General features: G+C 41.1%; 2 protein-coding genes across 5 annotated transcripts in view; one reads left to right on the forward strand and one right to left on the reverse strand.

The window, feature by feature from the left end:
* AKT3 (AKT serine/threonine kinase 3) overlaps nucleotides 1-8157 on the forward strand; it is a 151870-nt gene extending 143713 nt beyond the window's left edge. For both annotated transcript variants that reach the window (XM_041404171.1, XM_041404170.1), the window contains exon 14: nucleotides 770-8157. In XM_041404171.1, coding sequence (XP_041260105.1) covers nucleotides 770-855 — 86 coding nt within the window. In that variant the 3' untranslated portion in view covers nucleotides 856-8157. The remainder of the gene's footprint in view (nucleotides 1-769) is intronic.
* Nucleotides 2269-17989, reverse strand: part of SDCCAG8 (SHH signaling and ciliogenesis regulator SDCCAG8) — a 108961-nt gene continuing 93240 nt past the window's right edge. For all 3 annotated transcript variants that reach the window (XM_041404169.1, XM_041404168.1, XM_041404167.1), the window contains 3 exons: nucleotides 13520-13646; nucleotides 11407-11489; nucleotides 2269-7475 (listed from right to left, as the gene is read on the reverse strand). In XM_041404169.1, coding sequence (XP_041260103.1) covers nucleotides 11439-11489; nucleotides 13520-13646 — 178 coding nt within the window. In that variant the 3' untranslated portion in view covers nucleotides 2269-7475; nucleotides 11407-11438. The remainder of the gene's footprint in view (nucleotides 7476-11406; nucleotides 11490-13519; nucleotides 13647-17989) is intronic.

A 17989-nucleotide genomic window follows, 5' to 3' on the forward strand; every position in this document is an offset into this window, starting at 1 on the left:
CCAGGATTAACTCTGGTTTTTATGTGTAGAATATAGAAGACAAAATTCTGAAAGGCTGCATATAAATACACTGTTAGAATAACAGTCTCAGCAGGAGTCTTTAAGAATAAGCACTGTTAAAAAGCCATGTAAGAATGTACATCCAAATTCTCAGAGTTAGGTAACATCTGGTGCCTGCTTTCCATTGGTGCTGGAGGAATTATGTAAATAAAAATATTTATTAATTTGGCTTATTCTGTATTTCTTCTGATCCCAGTAAATACTATAAAAATAAATAGTTTACTAAAAATAATAGCTAAGAATTGAAACACATAGAACATGTGTGAAATGTTCATTTTGTAGCTGTTTTTCCTTTTAACTCCCTTTGAAATGGAGGAATATTTAAGTATAGCTACACTAAGACTATAATTTCCTGAGCTCAGCTCAAGAAATTATGGAAACTGGCTGACTCAATTGGCACTCGGCTTCAGCACTGCCAGAGGCTGGGTGTGCTGGCATGTTTGGATTAGCCTACAAGGGGTAGTTGTGATTGAAGTTCTCAGGTGACAGTCAGAATAAAATGAACCAAACAATCAACCTGAAATAAATAGTGACTTCTGGGCATGCAGTCCTTTCAGTGAGTATCATCCTGCTGTGTGAACTAACTGGTCTTACTTTAACTTGAGCCTTTAACCTTTGCATTGAACCCTGAAAGATGTGCTGCATATCAGGTGAATAATAAAATTTTATTGCAAATGTACTGATGTTTTGAACTTCTTCCTTAACGCAGATGATGAGGATGGTATGGACTGCATGGACAATGAGAGGCGGCCGCATTTCCCCCAATTTTCCTACTCTGCAAGTGGACGAGAGTAACTTTTTTGTTCTGCTGCTTCACTGTCATCTTAGGTTTATCAGTGAAAATGATTCCTGAACATCACCACCAGTACTAGATACTACTAAGATAGCAGGGGCACTTTCAGAGACCATTCCAAATTGAACAAGTTTCTTTCCCAAACCTCCCTAAAATCCATTCTGGTTTTGCATGACATATGAGATTCTCTCTACTCCGCTCTCCTGCTGTTGCTGCTGCCCACAGCCTCAGTATAATAGCAACGTCAAGAAGTTACTAACAGTTTCTTTGAAGGTAAATGACTTGACTTCAGCATTGTACACTTTGTGAACAAGTAGTCATCTATTTTTCCTCACAGTGGAGGCTAAACCAAAGCCCTGTCGGTCCAGCTTATCTTCTTCCAGAAGATGAATCAAAATTGTAATTAGTTTAAACAGACTAGGTGATAACATTTTCTTGCATCTGTTTGTGCTGGTTAGAATGAGGAAATGTAGAGGTGGTGATGTACATATGCAAGGTTTCTGTTAGGCATATCATTACTTGAAGCAGGTCTCTGTCATTAACATCTGGCTGGAATTTGTTTGGGAAATGTTTGAGAGAAGGACTTAAATTGTTGATATATATAAATATATATATATATATTATTTTTTAATTACTGTTGGATACTACAGAAGAAGCAGAAGGGCTGGGCTCACCCAGCCTGCCACTTAGAACTTCCAGGTTCATGTGCAATCATGGAGAATTGGACATTATACATGCAAGAAATGAAGGCATAAAAGCAGCAGTTGAAGTTGTTCAAGGGGTTTTATAATTTGCACCAGATAACATCTTTTTCATGCTTTTCTCTTTCATGATATGCATCACCTCTGATGGCTGAAGAATGTAGACAGGCATAATGGTATTGCTTTTCACCAAAATGTGTGCACCAAGGTAAACAGGTGTTTGCCTTACTTGTTTTTGATTTTGTGAATTAGCTTCCTCTCCAGGTGTTTAACTCCAATTTTTTTTTTTTTTTTTTTTTTTTGGTTATACTGCGGTAGTATTTATTTTTAGAGATAAGGTTTGTATATGTCATGTTTGCAAATGCTGCTACATCTTAGAACAGGCTTATAGCAGTTAATTTTGTAATATATGGAAGGACTGTACAAGCTGAAGGGAATTATGCACTTTTTTCCCATGTGGAAATTTTAACAAGGCTCTGAAATTGTACATACTGCTTAGAACCAGATTTTTGTGAATGAAATACTGTCTTTTAACAGTTTGGCAGTGGAGGTGGGGATTTCCAACCTCATGTGCCAAAGGGTTAAAAGTGAACAGACAAAAAAGCTACATCTTGTGCTCAATTTAGGATAAACATAATGTAAGAGCCTGACAGCACAAGAGAAAATGTCTGTTCTATATGAAGGAATTGCATTTGAACAACAAGACCACAGTGATTACAAGAAAAGCACTTTATTTTAACAATTAAAATAGTAAATTTCTGGGATCAGCCGTTCTCAAGGAAGATTTGCCCTCAGCCAAAAGAGTCCTGAAACCCAGGAGGTTATGTGTAACCGTGGTACCTGATTGACTGAATTTCAAACATCACAATAAACGCTCCACTGGTAGGGAAACGTCTTTCCATTTCCGAAGATCTGTATCTAACAGAACATGTGCATAAACTTTAGCTTTGATCTTCAGCAATGATAATCTTAATAATAAACCCTTTGGTGCTAGGAGTTGGGGAGTGACGCGGCACAGCGACAGAGCGCGCACACCCCTGCAGGCGACATCGGGAACCCCCGACTCCGTGGGATTATCATTGGAAGTATCTCTGCGTTCAGCTCTTGTTAGCTCCCACAAAGACTGTGATATTGCAGAGTATTCCTGGTTGCGTTGTGTGAGTGAGTAGATGAGTCTGAGAGATGTTCCTACACAGATGCCTTAGCCTCTTGATGTGGAAAGTTGAGTGCCCAAGCATGAAGCCCACTGCTGGCAGTGCATGTGCTGGGATGGTCAAGGGGTAGCTGGGCATTTTAGCAAGGCAGCTAAAGACGCAGAGTAATTTAGACAATTTTTCATGTTTCATGTTTTATCTTTAGTAATGGATGGATAATCAGATAGAAATATATCATGATGTATACTCTAACTGCATAGGATTTCATTATGTCACCCTGTAACACTAAAGATGTGTAGATGTTGTCCCTGTGCGGAGAGAGAGGAGAGCAGCAAATGCGTTGCAGGTCTGTCCTGGACTGGTGGTGTAGAGCTGTCTACACTGACACAGTGAGTGAGTGACTGAAATAACCAAGTACTTAACAGACGGGCATTAATTAGTTCTCTGCAAAGGTCTTGTACTCACAGACTATGGTGATTCAAAATCTGTGTTACATGTCTGTGTATTCTCCCCTATGTTTTCAGCTTGTAATAGCAATAAGTTTCTTGGCACAGGCCACCTCCAGCCAAGTGGCCAACTGGCTGTGTGTGGCACTGGCCAGCAGCTCCTCGTGTCAGTGACACCTTGTGCTTTTCTCTCCGTTGTGTGGCCAGGTAGTGTGCGGTTTGCAGGAGAGACCTGGCAGTGAACTATTTGTAAACCTTTTAAGACATCACTTTGCATTGCATTGTCTGCCTTCTGAAACGTCAGAGATCCAGTTTATGATGCAGAGTCAGCAGCCACCTTTCGCTGCCCAGGCCTAGGGGATTTTGTCTTACCAGTGTTAGAAACAGATGACAGAGAAATGGACAAGAAGTGCTGAGACAAACTTTTGAAGCTCTTTTGCTGTCTGCGGTTGTGGTTGGATTTGGACAGGAGGTGGTGGCTGGTTGTCTTGGTGAGCCTTTTGAGCACAGTACATTTCAGACCTTTACTCCAGCTTGTACTGACTTCCATGACATACAGTATGCCCTCTTGTACTGCAGCCATCTCAGAGGAAGTAGGTCAATTCTGTTTGGATTTTGGCAGTTTTGCACACAGCTTCGCTTTCCACACTAATCCATCTTCCAGTACATTCCTGTTGCTTAAAAAACATTTATTCCAGTATTGTTTCACCTTTTTTTTTCCATCTTTACTTGCGGCTTCTTAAAGCTGACTGTTCTTGCAGGGGCCATGTGCTTCTCCTAGAGTACAAAAGTAAGGTCTTTCCTTACTAACTGCAGGGTCTATATATTACACCTCAATGTACACACTTTGCTGCTACTGTTTGTACTGTCTACAGTAGAATTTCCTTATCTTGCTCCTGGTAGTGCATTACAGGCAAGCATGAAATGTAAAGTATTTATTTAAATAAAAACCTCTAAATTGGTAATTGAATTACCTCCCTGTAGCTTTAGAGTTTGTGACATTTCTTGACCTTGCTAGTTCTTTCATTAGATCCATGCAAGATCTAGTCATATGGTTAAGGATATTAAGCAGACACGACTACGAACCCAAGAAACCGTATTACTGTTGGTCATACTTAAACTGTTTATTTCCTTAAGTATATGACCCACAAGGATGTGAAATAACTACAAGAAACTGTTTTTGTACACTGTACATCCTTAGTATTTTTACACGTATATGATAGGGATGCACATTATTTTCCTTCGTACAGACAGCTTAAATAAAGCACTATGTCAATCTGCTACTTCTGTGTTTTTTAATGCTAATTTGTTCTGGAGGATTGTAAATATATATATATATATATGTTCAAGCTTGCCACAGAGGACGTATTTTTTTATATCTGCACATTACTATTAAATATCTTAGAGGATAAAATTCTTAAGTTGTCCTGTGTCAGAGAAAGAAAAATGGAAATGAGAAGGCTATATTGCAGATTACGAAAGATTTCTCAAGTTTTGGGTTAAATATTTACTTCATATTTTAAAGTAATTTTATATAGGTTAGATGTTTCAATCCTGAAATGCACAAAGAATTTACTTAATTTCTTCTTACAAGAAAATGTACATCATTATTTTTTTATCACTGTATATATAATGATCTGTGCATGTTTAGTTACAAGTTTTATTTGCTGTGAAGTCCTAGTGATAACTGTAACTCGCTGTGACATATTTCAGATACTGGGTGAACAGTTTCAGCTTGTAAATGATTAAGTTACAGTATTGTCAAAAAAAAAAAGTTTTTATGACTAAGCAAAATGTATCTGTGCTTTGGACCGAGGCTGTTTCCATACAGGTGGTTCCTGTTAACTCTGTGAGATGTATGTCACTTATAAAAGTAAATTTGGGTTATACTTTTGAAGATATGCTCCTATCAGAACATCCACCATTTAAGTGATTTTCATCTGATTAAATTCTTGGCCTCATATCCCACAGCTAGATGATGTTTGGGGAAGGAGACAGAAGAAAGGGAAGGTGGGATTTGCAGGGCACTGGAGAGTGGGACTCTTTGAAGCCCACGGGCTGGTCCAGGGCTATTTGAACCAGGCAGTCTGGAGGGCTGAGTGTCCCTAAAGCAGTGGGTCTGATGGGTTTTCTGTTGTCTGACGTGAATGCTTCTCAGGAATAGAGGTGCTTCATCTAGGTCTCAGGTTTTTTCCTTTCTTTTTTCCCTCCTTTTTTTTCCTCCCCGACCTTGTAATAGGAAAGAGCATCAGGGAGACAGCCATCCATTAGTTCAGTGATATCAGGATGTCAGTGACCAGGACAAAACTGCAGCAGTGACAGGACTGTCTGGTCAGGCTGCATCCCATGTTGTGGAATCACGCTCTGTGTGCTGACCTGGATTTGATCATCGGGTCTGATACTTGTAGAATTTGTAAAACCAAGATTATAGTGCTTAAGTAGAAGCAGGGGAAGGTGGGGAGGGATATGAGACAGGTAGGCCTGGTGCTGTAATGACTTATTAATTGCTACAAAGCAGAGTAACTGCTGCAGGAGAAGTTATTCCTGGTGGACTCCCAGCAAAACATTAGTTGCACCTATGCCTGGGATGAGTATGAAAAACCTGCTTCGAGCTATATATACTGGCAGCCCAGGACCCTTTGAAATCAGACTCATACATGCACGTGGGTGGCTGGCAGTGGGGCCCTCCATGTGGCCACCAGAAGCCACCTGGTAGGTGAGGCAAGTCCAGAAAGGTTGAGGGTCCCGGTGTGCTCCAGGGTCTCAGTGAAGCCTAAGTGCCAGGAATAGGTGCCCGAGTTGCTTTGCACACGTAGCCTATAGGCACTGTCTCCTATTAAAACACAGATTTATGCTGTGGAATAATAGAAAAAGTTTGCATTTCCTACATTTATAAATGTATATTCTTAACTGTGTAACCATCTATAAAGTAAAAAGCTATAAAGTAAAAACGTAACCATCTATAAAGTACTTAAAAAGCTGTCAGCCTGACTACTGTGAAAAATCCTGAGTTTGACTAGAGAGGGCTTTCCTTCAGCAGCCTTTCTTCTTAAAGACCTGAGGCCTCTCTTAGCACGCTCAGTGTCATATCTGTGAAGCTGTTCATGGAGGTGATCAGATGTGTTTGGCAGTTTTATATGGCAGGAAATTGAAATAGGGAGGAAAAATCACTTTGATGTTAGGGCTGTACCACTAATAATTCTTAAAATATAAGGGAAGGAAGGATTGTGTTCCACACCCAATGGTAATTTATTGCATGTGTTGTTACTCTTATTTTTGTTATGTTTTCTGTGTTCATGCTGGCTGAAGTAGCTTTATTGCTGCGGAACTGTTCTTTGCGCTTTTTTCACCCCCTTTACCAACTACATTGAAAAAAGTAGATGTAGAAACTTTTCTCATGTGTGTGTAGCTTATCCTACACTAGATAGCAAAATATTCAGATAAATTATTTCTAAAACAGTTGGGTATATGAAAAGTAACCTTGCACAACATGATTGCATAGTTAACCAGAAAAAAAGCCCTCCACCTGTACCCTCCAAATATTCTGAGTTCAATAATTTGAAGCAAGTTCAGCTGGTGCCCTGAATATGTGCTGGTGCAAAAGTCCAGATTCACCACTTCAGTGTGGAGCCCATCACCTCCTGTAATGGCTCCTCTGTAATAATCAAGGGCTCTTTTCTCTTAAAGGCCTTGTTCAGTGAATGTTTTAAAGGGGAACCTGACCCATAGAAATTCCTCCACATTCGGTGGAATATTTCTCAATCTTCTTACACTTTTCTGATTAGTAAATAGTTGTCGGGACTCACTTTTTATATAGAAGTGACAAATATCCTGTTGAATAAAGTTCCCAGGTATATTCTGGTACTGAGTTTGTAAAAAGGAGGGCAGTGTACATGTGCAGCACTTGCAAATAGCCCTCTTCTCCCTCCTTCCCCTGCACATGCTTTCCCTTGAATTCAGAAGAACAGAACAAGGAACCTAGAGAACCTATTAGGTTTATTGATATTTCAGTCTGTAAATAATACAGAAATGTATGTTCAATTATGAAAATAGATAAAAACATTTTATAAACATTGTACAAATTATTGACATCCACACCACATAATAGCTGTTAAAACTGGCTTGCAAGCCTGGTCTTTTCAGAAAAGTCTCAGCTGTCGTCCTAGAAAGTTTGGTAGGCTGGTAAGGCTTCAAAATATTTGTGATTCTGTAGTTAAAACCAAATAGAAACCAGCTGAAATTAGCTAGCAAGTGTGCCTGTTTTCTGCAGAGGTGTCTTTGGGTGAGCCTCAGACAAGTTTCAGCCAGGTGCAGAGCAGACCTGAAAGATAAAAGGAAGAGATGGGTAGTCTGTATGGCAGTGCCTGTGTTTCTCATTTGTGTCACGTCAGCCTGCAGGCAAGTTCTTAGAAGAGAAATAAAAACTGGTTAAGACTGCAGTAAGGCAGAGTAAACAAGTACAGTTTCAAAGCCTGCACTTCCTGTGGGCCTGCTGGCCTCACCTCTTTCTAAGCTCAGAAGTCTTACAGGTAGCAAGAACAAGAGATACCTGATTTCTGAAAAACAGGATCCCCATGAGCTTTTGACATGGTTCCTGTTTAGCAGTAAATAAGTAAGCTCTTGTTTTGGGGCACGTCTAAGATCCTGCCCCTTCTCCCTTCCAAGAAGAAGATGGCAGGGTTTTGCCAGAGGGTGTTTACTGTGCAGTGTTCAGCGTGTGTCTGGGATGGGCAGCTGTAGCAAAACAGGAAACTGTTGCCTTGGTGCCAGTAGGAAACCTCTGGTGGGAAGGCTAATTCGCAGTTTTGAAGCTCTTGCATAGCTGTTGTTTGTGCTTCCTCGGTAGCACTTAAGGACTGAATTGAGCAAGACATCAAACTATTGGAGCTGGGGGAGCTACCTCGAATTAAGCCACTGCAGTACTAAAAATTGAATTTAAGAGATGTACATGACCTCAGAAATAAAAATAAACTTTCTACTTTGGCTGGTTTTGCATTAGAAGACTGAAGGGTTTGGTTTTTTTTTCCTTCCCCCCTTGGGTTGGTTAGGCTGAATTAAAGAAAATTCACGAAGCTGCAGTTCATTAAAGAATGAAAAACAGTAATATGGTGTTTTTTTTCTCCAAAATACACGCACCAACATCAACTGCTACCGTTGTGTTTGCGACCAGTGGAACTATGGCAATGGAAAGCCTTGGGCCTTAAATGCCACGTCAGTGCCTGGGTACTGACAACCAGAGGAAACATATTATGTGCTGAAGTGACCCTCAGCATTACAGTATGGGCAGAAGCTTAAAAGGAACTCAAAACCTCAACTCCTGAAGAAATAGAACTTCTGGAAATTTCTTTTGTGGGTGTCCTTCCACACCACATTTGCCCAGTGCTAATGCTTTGTGAGATCAAGAACTTCAGCTTGATTGATAAAGTGGGCAAATCTCCTGACTCCAGCCTGGCCTGAAGCTCTTCACAAAGCAAGCACCAATCCCGTCAGAGTCTCTGTACCCCATTGTCCCAGGGCCCAAGTATTAAAGCTGTCATTGAAGGTGTGCTGTTCTCTAACAAAATGGGCACAACTGTCACATTTAGGTAATTGGTAAACAAGTTGGTTACTGGACAGTCAGGGATAGGGGCCTTTCCAGTCTTAGTTTCTCCTCCTCCCAAGAATATTTCGGTTTTCAGTGCACAGAACACTGCATCACACAGTGCCCAGGTTCCTCTGGACACTCCCTCCTTACCTCAGTGGCATCTGCTTTAACAGGCTGGTTGGGTATTGGATGTACAAGTTGGAAGGGTTTGTAGGAGGGGAACAACAGATGCCTGACTGGTTTATTTTATTGCTGCCAGCTATACTGGGAGGAGGGAAGAGCAACTGACTTCCTGTTTGATTAGAAAGCACTCAGGTGGCTTCAGTGCCTCAATCTTCCACTGCATGGCTGTAAAACCCAAGGTGGAACTCCCAGGAGGGCCAGGCTCAACTCCTCAGCTGGAGCCCAGCTTTGTCCAGTAGCCAGACACAGGACAGGATGTACAGGACTCCCACAGCTGCAGATGCACAAACACTGGGGAGCTGAATACTTGAAGCCTCATGTCAGGGCAGTCAGACATCAAACAGAGGTCTATCTTTATCCCTTCCTGTCATGGTTTAACTTGCATCACTTCTGATTAAACTCCATCCAAGCAGAAGTGAACATTTTCATCTGCTTAAAAAATCCCCCCAACATCTTCCACCAACCTCATCTGTGGACTGTCACTGGCTGTTACAAACACCTTCCAGAGGCACCATCTTTGTGCAGTAAGACTACACTAAAACAAAAGCTCTCTCCTAATAACCAAAGCCATCTTCAGGTCTCCTGAGGTTGAGGGCCATGTAAGGATCAGCTTGAATCACTTTTGACACAGAGATGGATGACCTACCTGTTTGCTAGAAATAAGGCTCCCCCTTCTGTAATACATAATAAAAAATAAAAAGCAAACAGGGCACTTGGGAACACTGCTGCATTAACCACTGGGACCTCACTGAAAATTCCTGCTGACACAAGAAAGGGAAGAAAACCCCTGCTCCAGAACAGCTGTAATTCTGACAGTGCCTCCTGCTGAGCGACTGGGAACACAGGCACGGGTGAGTGTACTTTAACTTCCTTTTAGAAGAAGGGTGATCAGCTCACAGACACGCTCACTGTGACAAAGACATCTGTAAGGAGGGAGGAGAGAGCTTTAGTGGCTCTGCCATACGGGGAGCACAGGGAGAGTGCGGGTTCCTGGCCAGGGAGAGGCTGGCTTGCAGGAGGAGATCTTCGTGGGGAAGTCAGAGCAGCAGCACAGGATGACAGCCCTTGCTGGAAGTAATCCTCAAGGTCCAAATCCTACCCGTCTGTGCTCTCACTGGCTCAGCTGGCCAGCAACCCCTTCTGGCAGCCGGGGGCTGTGAGAGGATTATCCACCGGGACAAATAGTTATTTCTGTCAAACTGATGGACACCAAGGCAGATCCTGCAAGAGAGAGGCATCCCAGCTCTCACAAATACACTCCTGCCTGGTGGGGGTTGCTGAGGTTTCCAGCAATCTCTGTTTAGATGTTTGTTTGCTTTCTGTGCACATTTATTTAGTATTCTGTATTTCATAGCTGTGTATGAGGGCAATTAAGTATCTCTTATCCTCCTGCCTTAGGTGAGTTCCACTATACTAGAGACTTTCAAAGGTAGAAATTCCAAACCTGAGTGTTCCAAAAACTTTCAAAATGAGAGGTGTAAATCGCATAATTAAAATTTGATTACCTTTACAAGGTGTTGAATATGCTCATGTAGCCTGTAAAGGAATGCACCTTTACAGCAGGATCAGGTACTTCTTTTATGATTTATTTTCCTTTAAACCCCTAAATTTTCCTTACAATATCAAATGAGTTTTCCAAGAAAAACAGGCTCTCAACACACCAGAATGTAGCTGAATTTAAAGACTTTTTTTTGTCTTTCTGCTGTCTTTTCCCCCATACAACAAACATATAACACTAGAAATAAAAACTACAGTGGAAGTAATCTGACTTTTAAAAACAAATCCTATCAAGGCTCAGGGCTTGTTAGGTTTGTTGAGTAGGGTCAGCTAGATTCAAGTAAATGATGCAATTTTAAATTCTTTAAACTTTAAAAGTTTAGTAACTCTTGCAAGGCAGTAGGAACACCTATAGCTATGTTGCACTACTGTAACACGGACAGCACTGCTCCAAATACAAATATCTAGATAATGTTTCTTTCAATGTGACACTAACTGTTATGATTTATTACAAAACCAGTTGCAGCCTTTCTGAAGAGATAGGGATGATTCAAGCTTCCTCAGACAGAAAATACTGGAAGCAACAAAACTAAGCATTCCAAATCAAAAGGCAAACACCTAGTGACAATCCAGACAAAAAGTACCTGGGTTAAATCTGAGATCTTCCAGAAGTTCTCACGTAGCTAAGAGTTGTACATCCCCCTTTCCCTTCAACTTACATATTTAGATTTTTTTTTTTAAATTAGTTTAGGTAAACTTGTCTTTGCTATTGAGTGCTTGTCCTTAAATTTTTAAATGCTTAAAGAGAAAAAATCAAAGCACAAAAAACTTCAACAGTTTCAAACCCAAAAATGTTTCAAACACTTCCTTCTTCCTTTTGTCTTTAAGTGTTTGCCAGATTCAACTCACATCTGCAAATAGTTTTAGTCGTGCTCTCCTTTCTTCTCCCCCCCACTCTATATATAGGATATAGAAAAAAAATACCTACTTCTGCTCATTTCTCTTTATCCTTCCAGGTTTTTACTTCATTCCATCTGTGTCCTGTTTGAGATCTGCATCCCATTTTTTCCCCTGAAATATGCAACTGCAGTTACTAGATGCTTATGTTCCAAGATACAAAGCACATTTAGGTTAGCGTATTTCACATCATCTTTAAAAGATTTGGTAATGGTTGATTGCTTCCACCTCCCCCCCTCCCACCAAAAGAACTTCCAAAAACTTGGTTAATAATAAAGGACAACTGTTGGACAGTACAGTAAAATGTGGAATGTGAGGTCACTTTCACCTTTGATCAACATTACTATGCAGTTGTTTCGTTTCAGTATTTCTATACTAACTACAGGCATCTTTCTGCAAAGAGCTTCCATTTATGGTGAACTGTTCTTCAGTTTCCTTAGAACAATTGTCTGATATTCCAAGCAGGTCGTTTGGGCTGAATTCCAGTTCCCAGAAAACCACCATTGCTTTAAATATCTGCACATAGATTTTTAGGGCTCATTCTGTAATAATTTTTTTTATCATTCTTCTTTTCTGAGTGTTCTCAACTTAAAAAGTATCCTCTGGAGCACAATTAACTTGTACTGAACATAAAGAAGGCAGCTTTTGCCAGTCAAGTATTGATAGAAATTTAATATTTGAATTATTTTTTCCTCTTTTGTATGATTTTTGTACTTCTGCCCAACTCCATAAAAACACAATCACTTCCAGATAAAATAGATTATCAATAACAAAATCCCTGTGGACCATGTAAAGGCTGTTCACGTTACCAAGAGTGCTTTTCTTAAAGCAGAAATTTTAATTTATTTTGGGAACAACCACCTCCTTAACCTCTCTTATAGAGAGAACACTATGGTTGCCCTAAAATTTGCCAGTAGTTACTACATGCTGATAACCTTACACTGTCATAAGCCACCAAGTTTGTCTACTAGAACAGGAAGTGCTGTAAAACCGAACACATGGACATGATTAGGGGCTTAACAAAGTATGGATTTTATTCTCCTAGGTTAAACATTTACCGACTTCTACAGATAAAAAGCCTACAAAAATAGCATGATTTAAGTACTTTCAAGTTCTAAGCCAATTCATGTTCTGTTTACTGCTAGGTGTGCTACAAGACTAAATTTCCTACACTGAATGTCCTTTGTTACCATGTTAAGCAAACTCCAGCTATCCCGGCCAAACTCACAAGTCTGGAAGTTAGAAAGCATTGCAATTTGCTTTGTGACTGAGTAAATAGACTAATTCAATGTTGAGTTTGATGATCTGATAGTTTTACTGAAAACCTCATTCTGTGCTTGTTAGTTCTCTTCCTTTTCTGAAAAAAAAGTGAAAGAAGGAAAAAGAAGAAACCCAGCCCCACAGTCTTCTCCCTTATTTCCAAACATTTACTGGCCAGAGAACAATGGCCAAAATAAAAAAAGCCAGAACAGCCCATAGGAAGCCACCATTTCCTAGGGACCACTGGAAGAACATTCAGAACTGCTGGAGAAGCAGTGCTGTGATTAGTGCTTAGGCAAGATTGATTGTACATTCACCATCTCACATTTGGGTGCATGAATCACAGAATATCTTGAGTTGAAAGAGACCCATTGGGATCATCAAAGCTCAATTAGTGGCTCTGCACAGGACAATCCCAAGAGTCTCACCATAAGTGGTCATTGAAAAGAAAAAAAAAAAAAAAAAAAAAAATCATGAAGTGATAGAAGAACTTTAGTCTGACAAATGGCAGCAAAACTGCTACGCAATTATCAATATCAAGTAACTGTTTAAACATTAATGATGTTGAAGAACATTTCCCTTTTCTCTGAAAAAGCAACTCGAAAATCTTTAGATAAGAAGCTAAGAACTGTCATTGAGAATAACTTCTGCTTTTGTATTGTCACTTCAAAACACTTCTTTTCATTTAGTTTTGATTTAAATGAGAGTCAGGTTCAGCTACCTTTCCAACTGCATGAATTTTTATTTTATTTTTTATAAGGTAATGCTGTGTTTAAAAGAACCACAGCAACAAAATCCAGCAGTTGAAATCAGACTGCTGGCAGATTTCTCTGTTAAAGCTGCAGAATATTCCCCTCAGACTTTCTTTTCTTTTGACACAGTACCTGTGTTCGCAGAAACTGCACCTCTTCTGTAAGCAGGTGCTTCTCTTTGAAGAGCTGATTCTGTTTGTTGAGCAACTCCACTAACTGCTGGGCAGTGGCCTGGCAGTGCTTGTCAAGCTGCTGTAACCTGGAAAAGAAATAGATAAAAAGGTTGCAGAGCATCTGAAGTTGGAGTTCACGGAAGAAGCTTTGATCTTTGCACTGGTGGTGGCAGCGCCCAGCGTTGAGGCTGGTGGTTGGGCTGAGACTAAAGTATTACTCCGAGGATGGGCATTAAATGTATTTTCACACTTTAAATTAGCACTTTAAAGGTTTGCACTTTTAATTTAGAAGCTTTATGAGGACATGACAGCAAATCTGCTTTGCTGTGACATCAGTAAGGACTGGGGGAGTGCATCCCAACACCTGTAGCTAAGAAAGCTGCACACTGTAGCTGCTTCAGTAACTGTCTTGAAACACACTCAGTAGCCCAGTTTATGAAACCAAATACCCAAATTCCCTGACAAACTGGACTTGAAGTGACAAAAACTTCTGTTTTCTGTCCACTTCTCTTTGCAAGCTGGTCAGTGTCCAAAACTCATTACAGAACATAGCACTTATTTCAAGTAAGCTTAGTGTTAATTAAGCATGTCAGCATAGATCCTTTAACAGTCTAACAGGGATTCCTGGGAAAAGATGTAAAGAGCCCATCATTCCAAAGGCCCTCCACATCAGGGGCTGCAAAACAGAGGGAAAAAGCTGGCAGGTATCAGAAGAAACATGCAGAGGCTTTCTGCTTACAAGTGCCCGAGTTGGGACACAGTGCTGTTAAGACAGATCAACTGCACATTCATTTCTTTAACCACAAAAGCAGGTATCACTTATTATTTCCCCACTGTTTATTACTCCTGGCATCCAGTCAGAAGTAATTTCCAACTAATGTGAATTTTACATCAGAACAATATTTTTCAGTAGATAATCACAGGTAGCCCATGCAAATTTCAAAAATATTAGTGGACACAAGCCCTAGGGTGCTCTATTGTGAAGCTCTATGTAATTTCAAATAAACTGCTGTAAATGGAAAAGTCTTTAATTATGGAAATAATCAATTACACTTTTCCGCTTGTAACTTCACCCCCCAGTGTTAGATTTAGACTGTCTCCTTGAGCAGAGGGAGAAGGATGACAAATGCACTGAGCTGGGTTTGACCAGCTTTATCATCTGTATGTCCAGTGCTTGACTACAGCTTTAATAACATATTGATCTAAGCCACAACTTTACCTTTATCATTTGTATGTCCAGTGCTTGACTACAGCTTTAATAACATATTGATCTACAGCTCTGGGCTACCATGGATGAAGAAGGTGCAGTTCTAGTCAGCACATATCTGGATCTGTGAATTCCCAAATTCTGTCTGCCAGTCTGCTCTCCCAAAACTGCTGCCAAGCTGGCCCTTGGTCCACACACTGGGACTCCCAGCCTGCTCTGCTGCATTTAGCTCCTGAGGACAGGCTCTGGGCCCTCTCACAGTATCTGCTATTATGTGTGACATGTGCAGCACAGCCACACATTCCCATATGCATTGTATCTGGCCTGCCTGCTGATCTCGTAAATGATTCAAGATGAGAAATGAACAGCTCCACCCACATTCACTGTACTTCCCATATGTTACAACTGCACATCGATGCCTGCCATCATTTTTACAACTGGGTGACAGAACCTTCTGCACATTTTGCTAATATGAGTGAGGGAGGTTGCATGGTCGCCACGTTCACTTTGGCAACAGCACCTACCAGGCAAATGTACTGTGTCCTGAGCATCTGAGTGACCACTGTGTCCCTCCTGTCTAAATGAGATAATTTTTCCACCAAAGTGGCAAGATCTGTCCAGTTGGGCTGGCGTGCAGCTGCTCCCCCTTGGCCTGGCCGTGTTGGAGGACAGGGACTGACTCCATGCTCTGTCACGTTACTTCAAGGCACAAGGTGAAAATGTAGCTCTTGAACCATGTTACCATGTTTGGACTACCCACAGGACAGCCTGGCACTACGGAGAAAGCTCCCAGTCAGTAGTAATAACAATACCCTTCAAATAATTTCCAATTAACCATTTCAAACCAAAATTCCTATTTCTATATGGTGGCAAGAAAGAGACAGTTCCATGAGACGAGTGGTTCCACAGAAAGAGAACACAACCGTGGCATCACAAGCTGCAGTGAAAGCTTCAAGGTAAACGTTTTGCTCTGATTCTCAGTACTTGGAACTCATAGGCAGCTTTAGGTTAGAATGGCTCCAACCTACCTTGTTTTTTGTGCAATTACAACATGCAGAAGACTTCACATGGAAGTGAAATTTGGATCTGAGACTAAGCTACACCCTAGGCTGTCCAGAAATGAAGTGAAAAGTGATAGATAGGGTTTTGTTACATTTTGACAGCTATGGCTAGACAATCGCTGCAAGACCCTGCAGAAATGAGGTGAAACATCAAACACAAAGCAGAGCTTTGGCACCAAGGTGAATTCCACCTGCAGAATAAACTTCCATTGCATCCAACACCACAAAGCTATACTAGCACCCACCATGTTACACTTCCCTTTATGTGTGGCCTACAGCTAAAAGCAAAAGCTGCTTTATTTTCTATAACAGCACATAGCTAAACTGGGGGCACCCGCAGGACTCAGGCTGCAAGCTCCCTGCCCTGGGAGACACAGACCCATTAATCCACAGGCAATCCACAATGAAGGTAAAAGCTGACATAACCTGTCAGCCCTCCTCTGGGTTTTAATGTTGATTTGAAGGAAATTAATATGCAAGGATCTGTGGGCAGTGCCCATTCACCCTGCAGTGGGTATCAGTCAGTCCTTGACATAGTAGAGGCATTAAAAGGTTATTTACTCTTTCAGCATAGTCAGGTTACTGATGTAAAACGTTTTCACTTTACTCCACGGAGCTGGATTTGCTGAAATGGCATGACTGAATTGCAGCAACCTGCAGCAGCTAAATCACCAAATCCAATAATCATGCTGCATTTACTGGCACACATCTTAATTAGGTTTTAATACAAGTAATCTGATAACTACTTCTGGCCAGCCAGAGCGGAGCTGTCAGTGCTGAAAGGGCTGTTGTTGAGCAGCTCGGCCAGCGCGCTGCCGCGGCTGCTTCCCCGCTGCCCCTGCTGAAGCCCCCCATCTGCCAGTTGCCATGGTAACACAGGCCAGCCCATCATCCCAGCAGTGGGTGCTGCAACCCTCAGGCACCCCATGGTAAGGGCTGGGGCATCAGCCACTCAGGGGCCACCAGCCACACAGGGGGGCCACCAGCACCAGGGCCACACCTCTGTGGGTGAGCTGGTCCTGGCTCCTGCTGCCCCCCAAAGAGACCAAAACCCAACATCATGAGCATATGTCACTATGCAGCAAACTGCCTTTAAAATGCATTTGTCCTAGCAGGGCAAGAGTGTCAAGCTATGAGTTTCTAAGGTTGCTCCTGCATTGCTCCTATTCCTGATGATCAGGGGTAGTTCCTGGTTCAGAGTAGGAAAACCAAAGACCACGTTGGAGACCTCTGCCATGCTGCAGAGATGCAACTGAATGGCGATCACTATGGTGAGTCTATGAATTCAGAAAGGCAAACAAATGGTAAATTAAACCCTGATGTTTCACTAGTGTCCTAAATGACTGTCTTGACCCATAGATCACTGTCTTGAAACAACCTTAAGTGATGAGCATCTCAGAGAAGCCTCCACATACTCCCAAAATTTAAACAGGAATATCTGTACACACAACCTATTCTTTAACTGAACTGCATTCTCCCATCTGGCTTCAAAATCAAAATACTATGATGCACCTTTTCCATGTTAATAAAAAATTAAAAAAAAACATAAGAGGAGAAACACACAGGCCAAAAAGCCACCCTGTAACAACAGTGAGTAGGAACTAAAGGTAGTGAATAAGCCTCCTCCTTTTTGTCACACTGGAAGTCCTGATTTCTAACAGGACACAGGGAGGCAGTTCAGGGCATATTAAAAAAGTTGCCATGGAATTTCCCACCCTCTGGAATCCCTATCAGACTTCTGTTGCCACAAAAAGGACAAGACTGTAATTTGCTCAGGCAGAGCAGATCTATACCACTTCTAGATAAGCACTTGCCCATGCTACAGGCAGAACCAACTGATGTTAACAGATGGTAACTAGAAGTTAATATCCCTTGCACAGTTTGGAATTGGACACCTAAGAAGCAAATGTCCACATTTCACTATGAACTCTTTGACCCAGATGGCTTTGCATTACTCAATCTTCTTTTTTAAATTTATTTTTTATATCTATTGGGTAACATTTAAATTCCCTTTTACTAAAGACAGTTTTTCCACATACTTTTGAAGTATTTATAGCATATAATTTCTAATAAGAAAACAATGTTTGCATGCCATAACACTTGCAAATAGGGTTTAATTAAAAGTTTACATAGGAGCTTCCCCTTTGTTTCAGATGTCACC

The sequence above is a fragment of the Onychostruthus taczanowskii genome, unplaced genomic scaffold, assembly GCF_017590055.1.
Source record: "Onychostruthus taczanowskii isolate IOZ18803 unplaced genomic scaffold, ASM1759005v1 scaffold21, whole genome shotgun sequence".
Lineage (NCBI taxonomy): Eukaryota > Metazoa > Chordata > Aves > Passeriformes > Passeridae > Onychostruthus > Onychostruthus taczanowskii.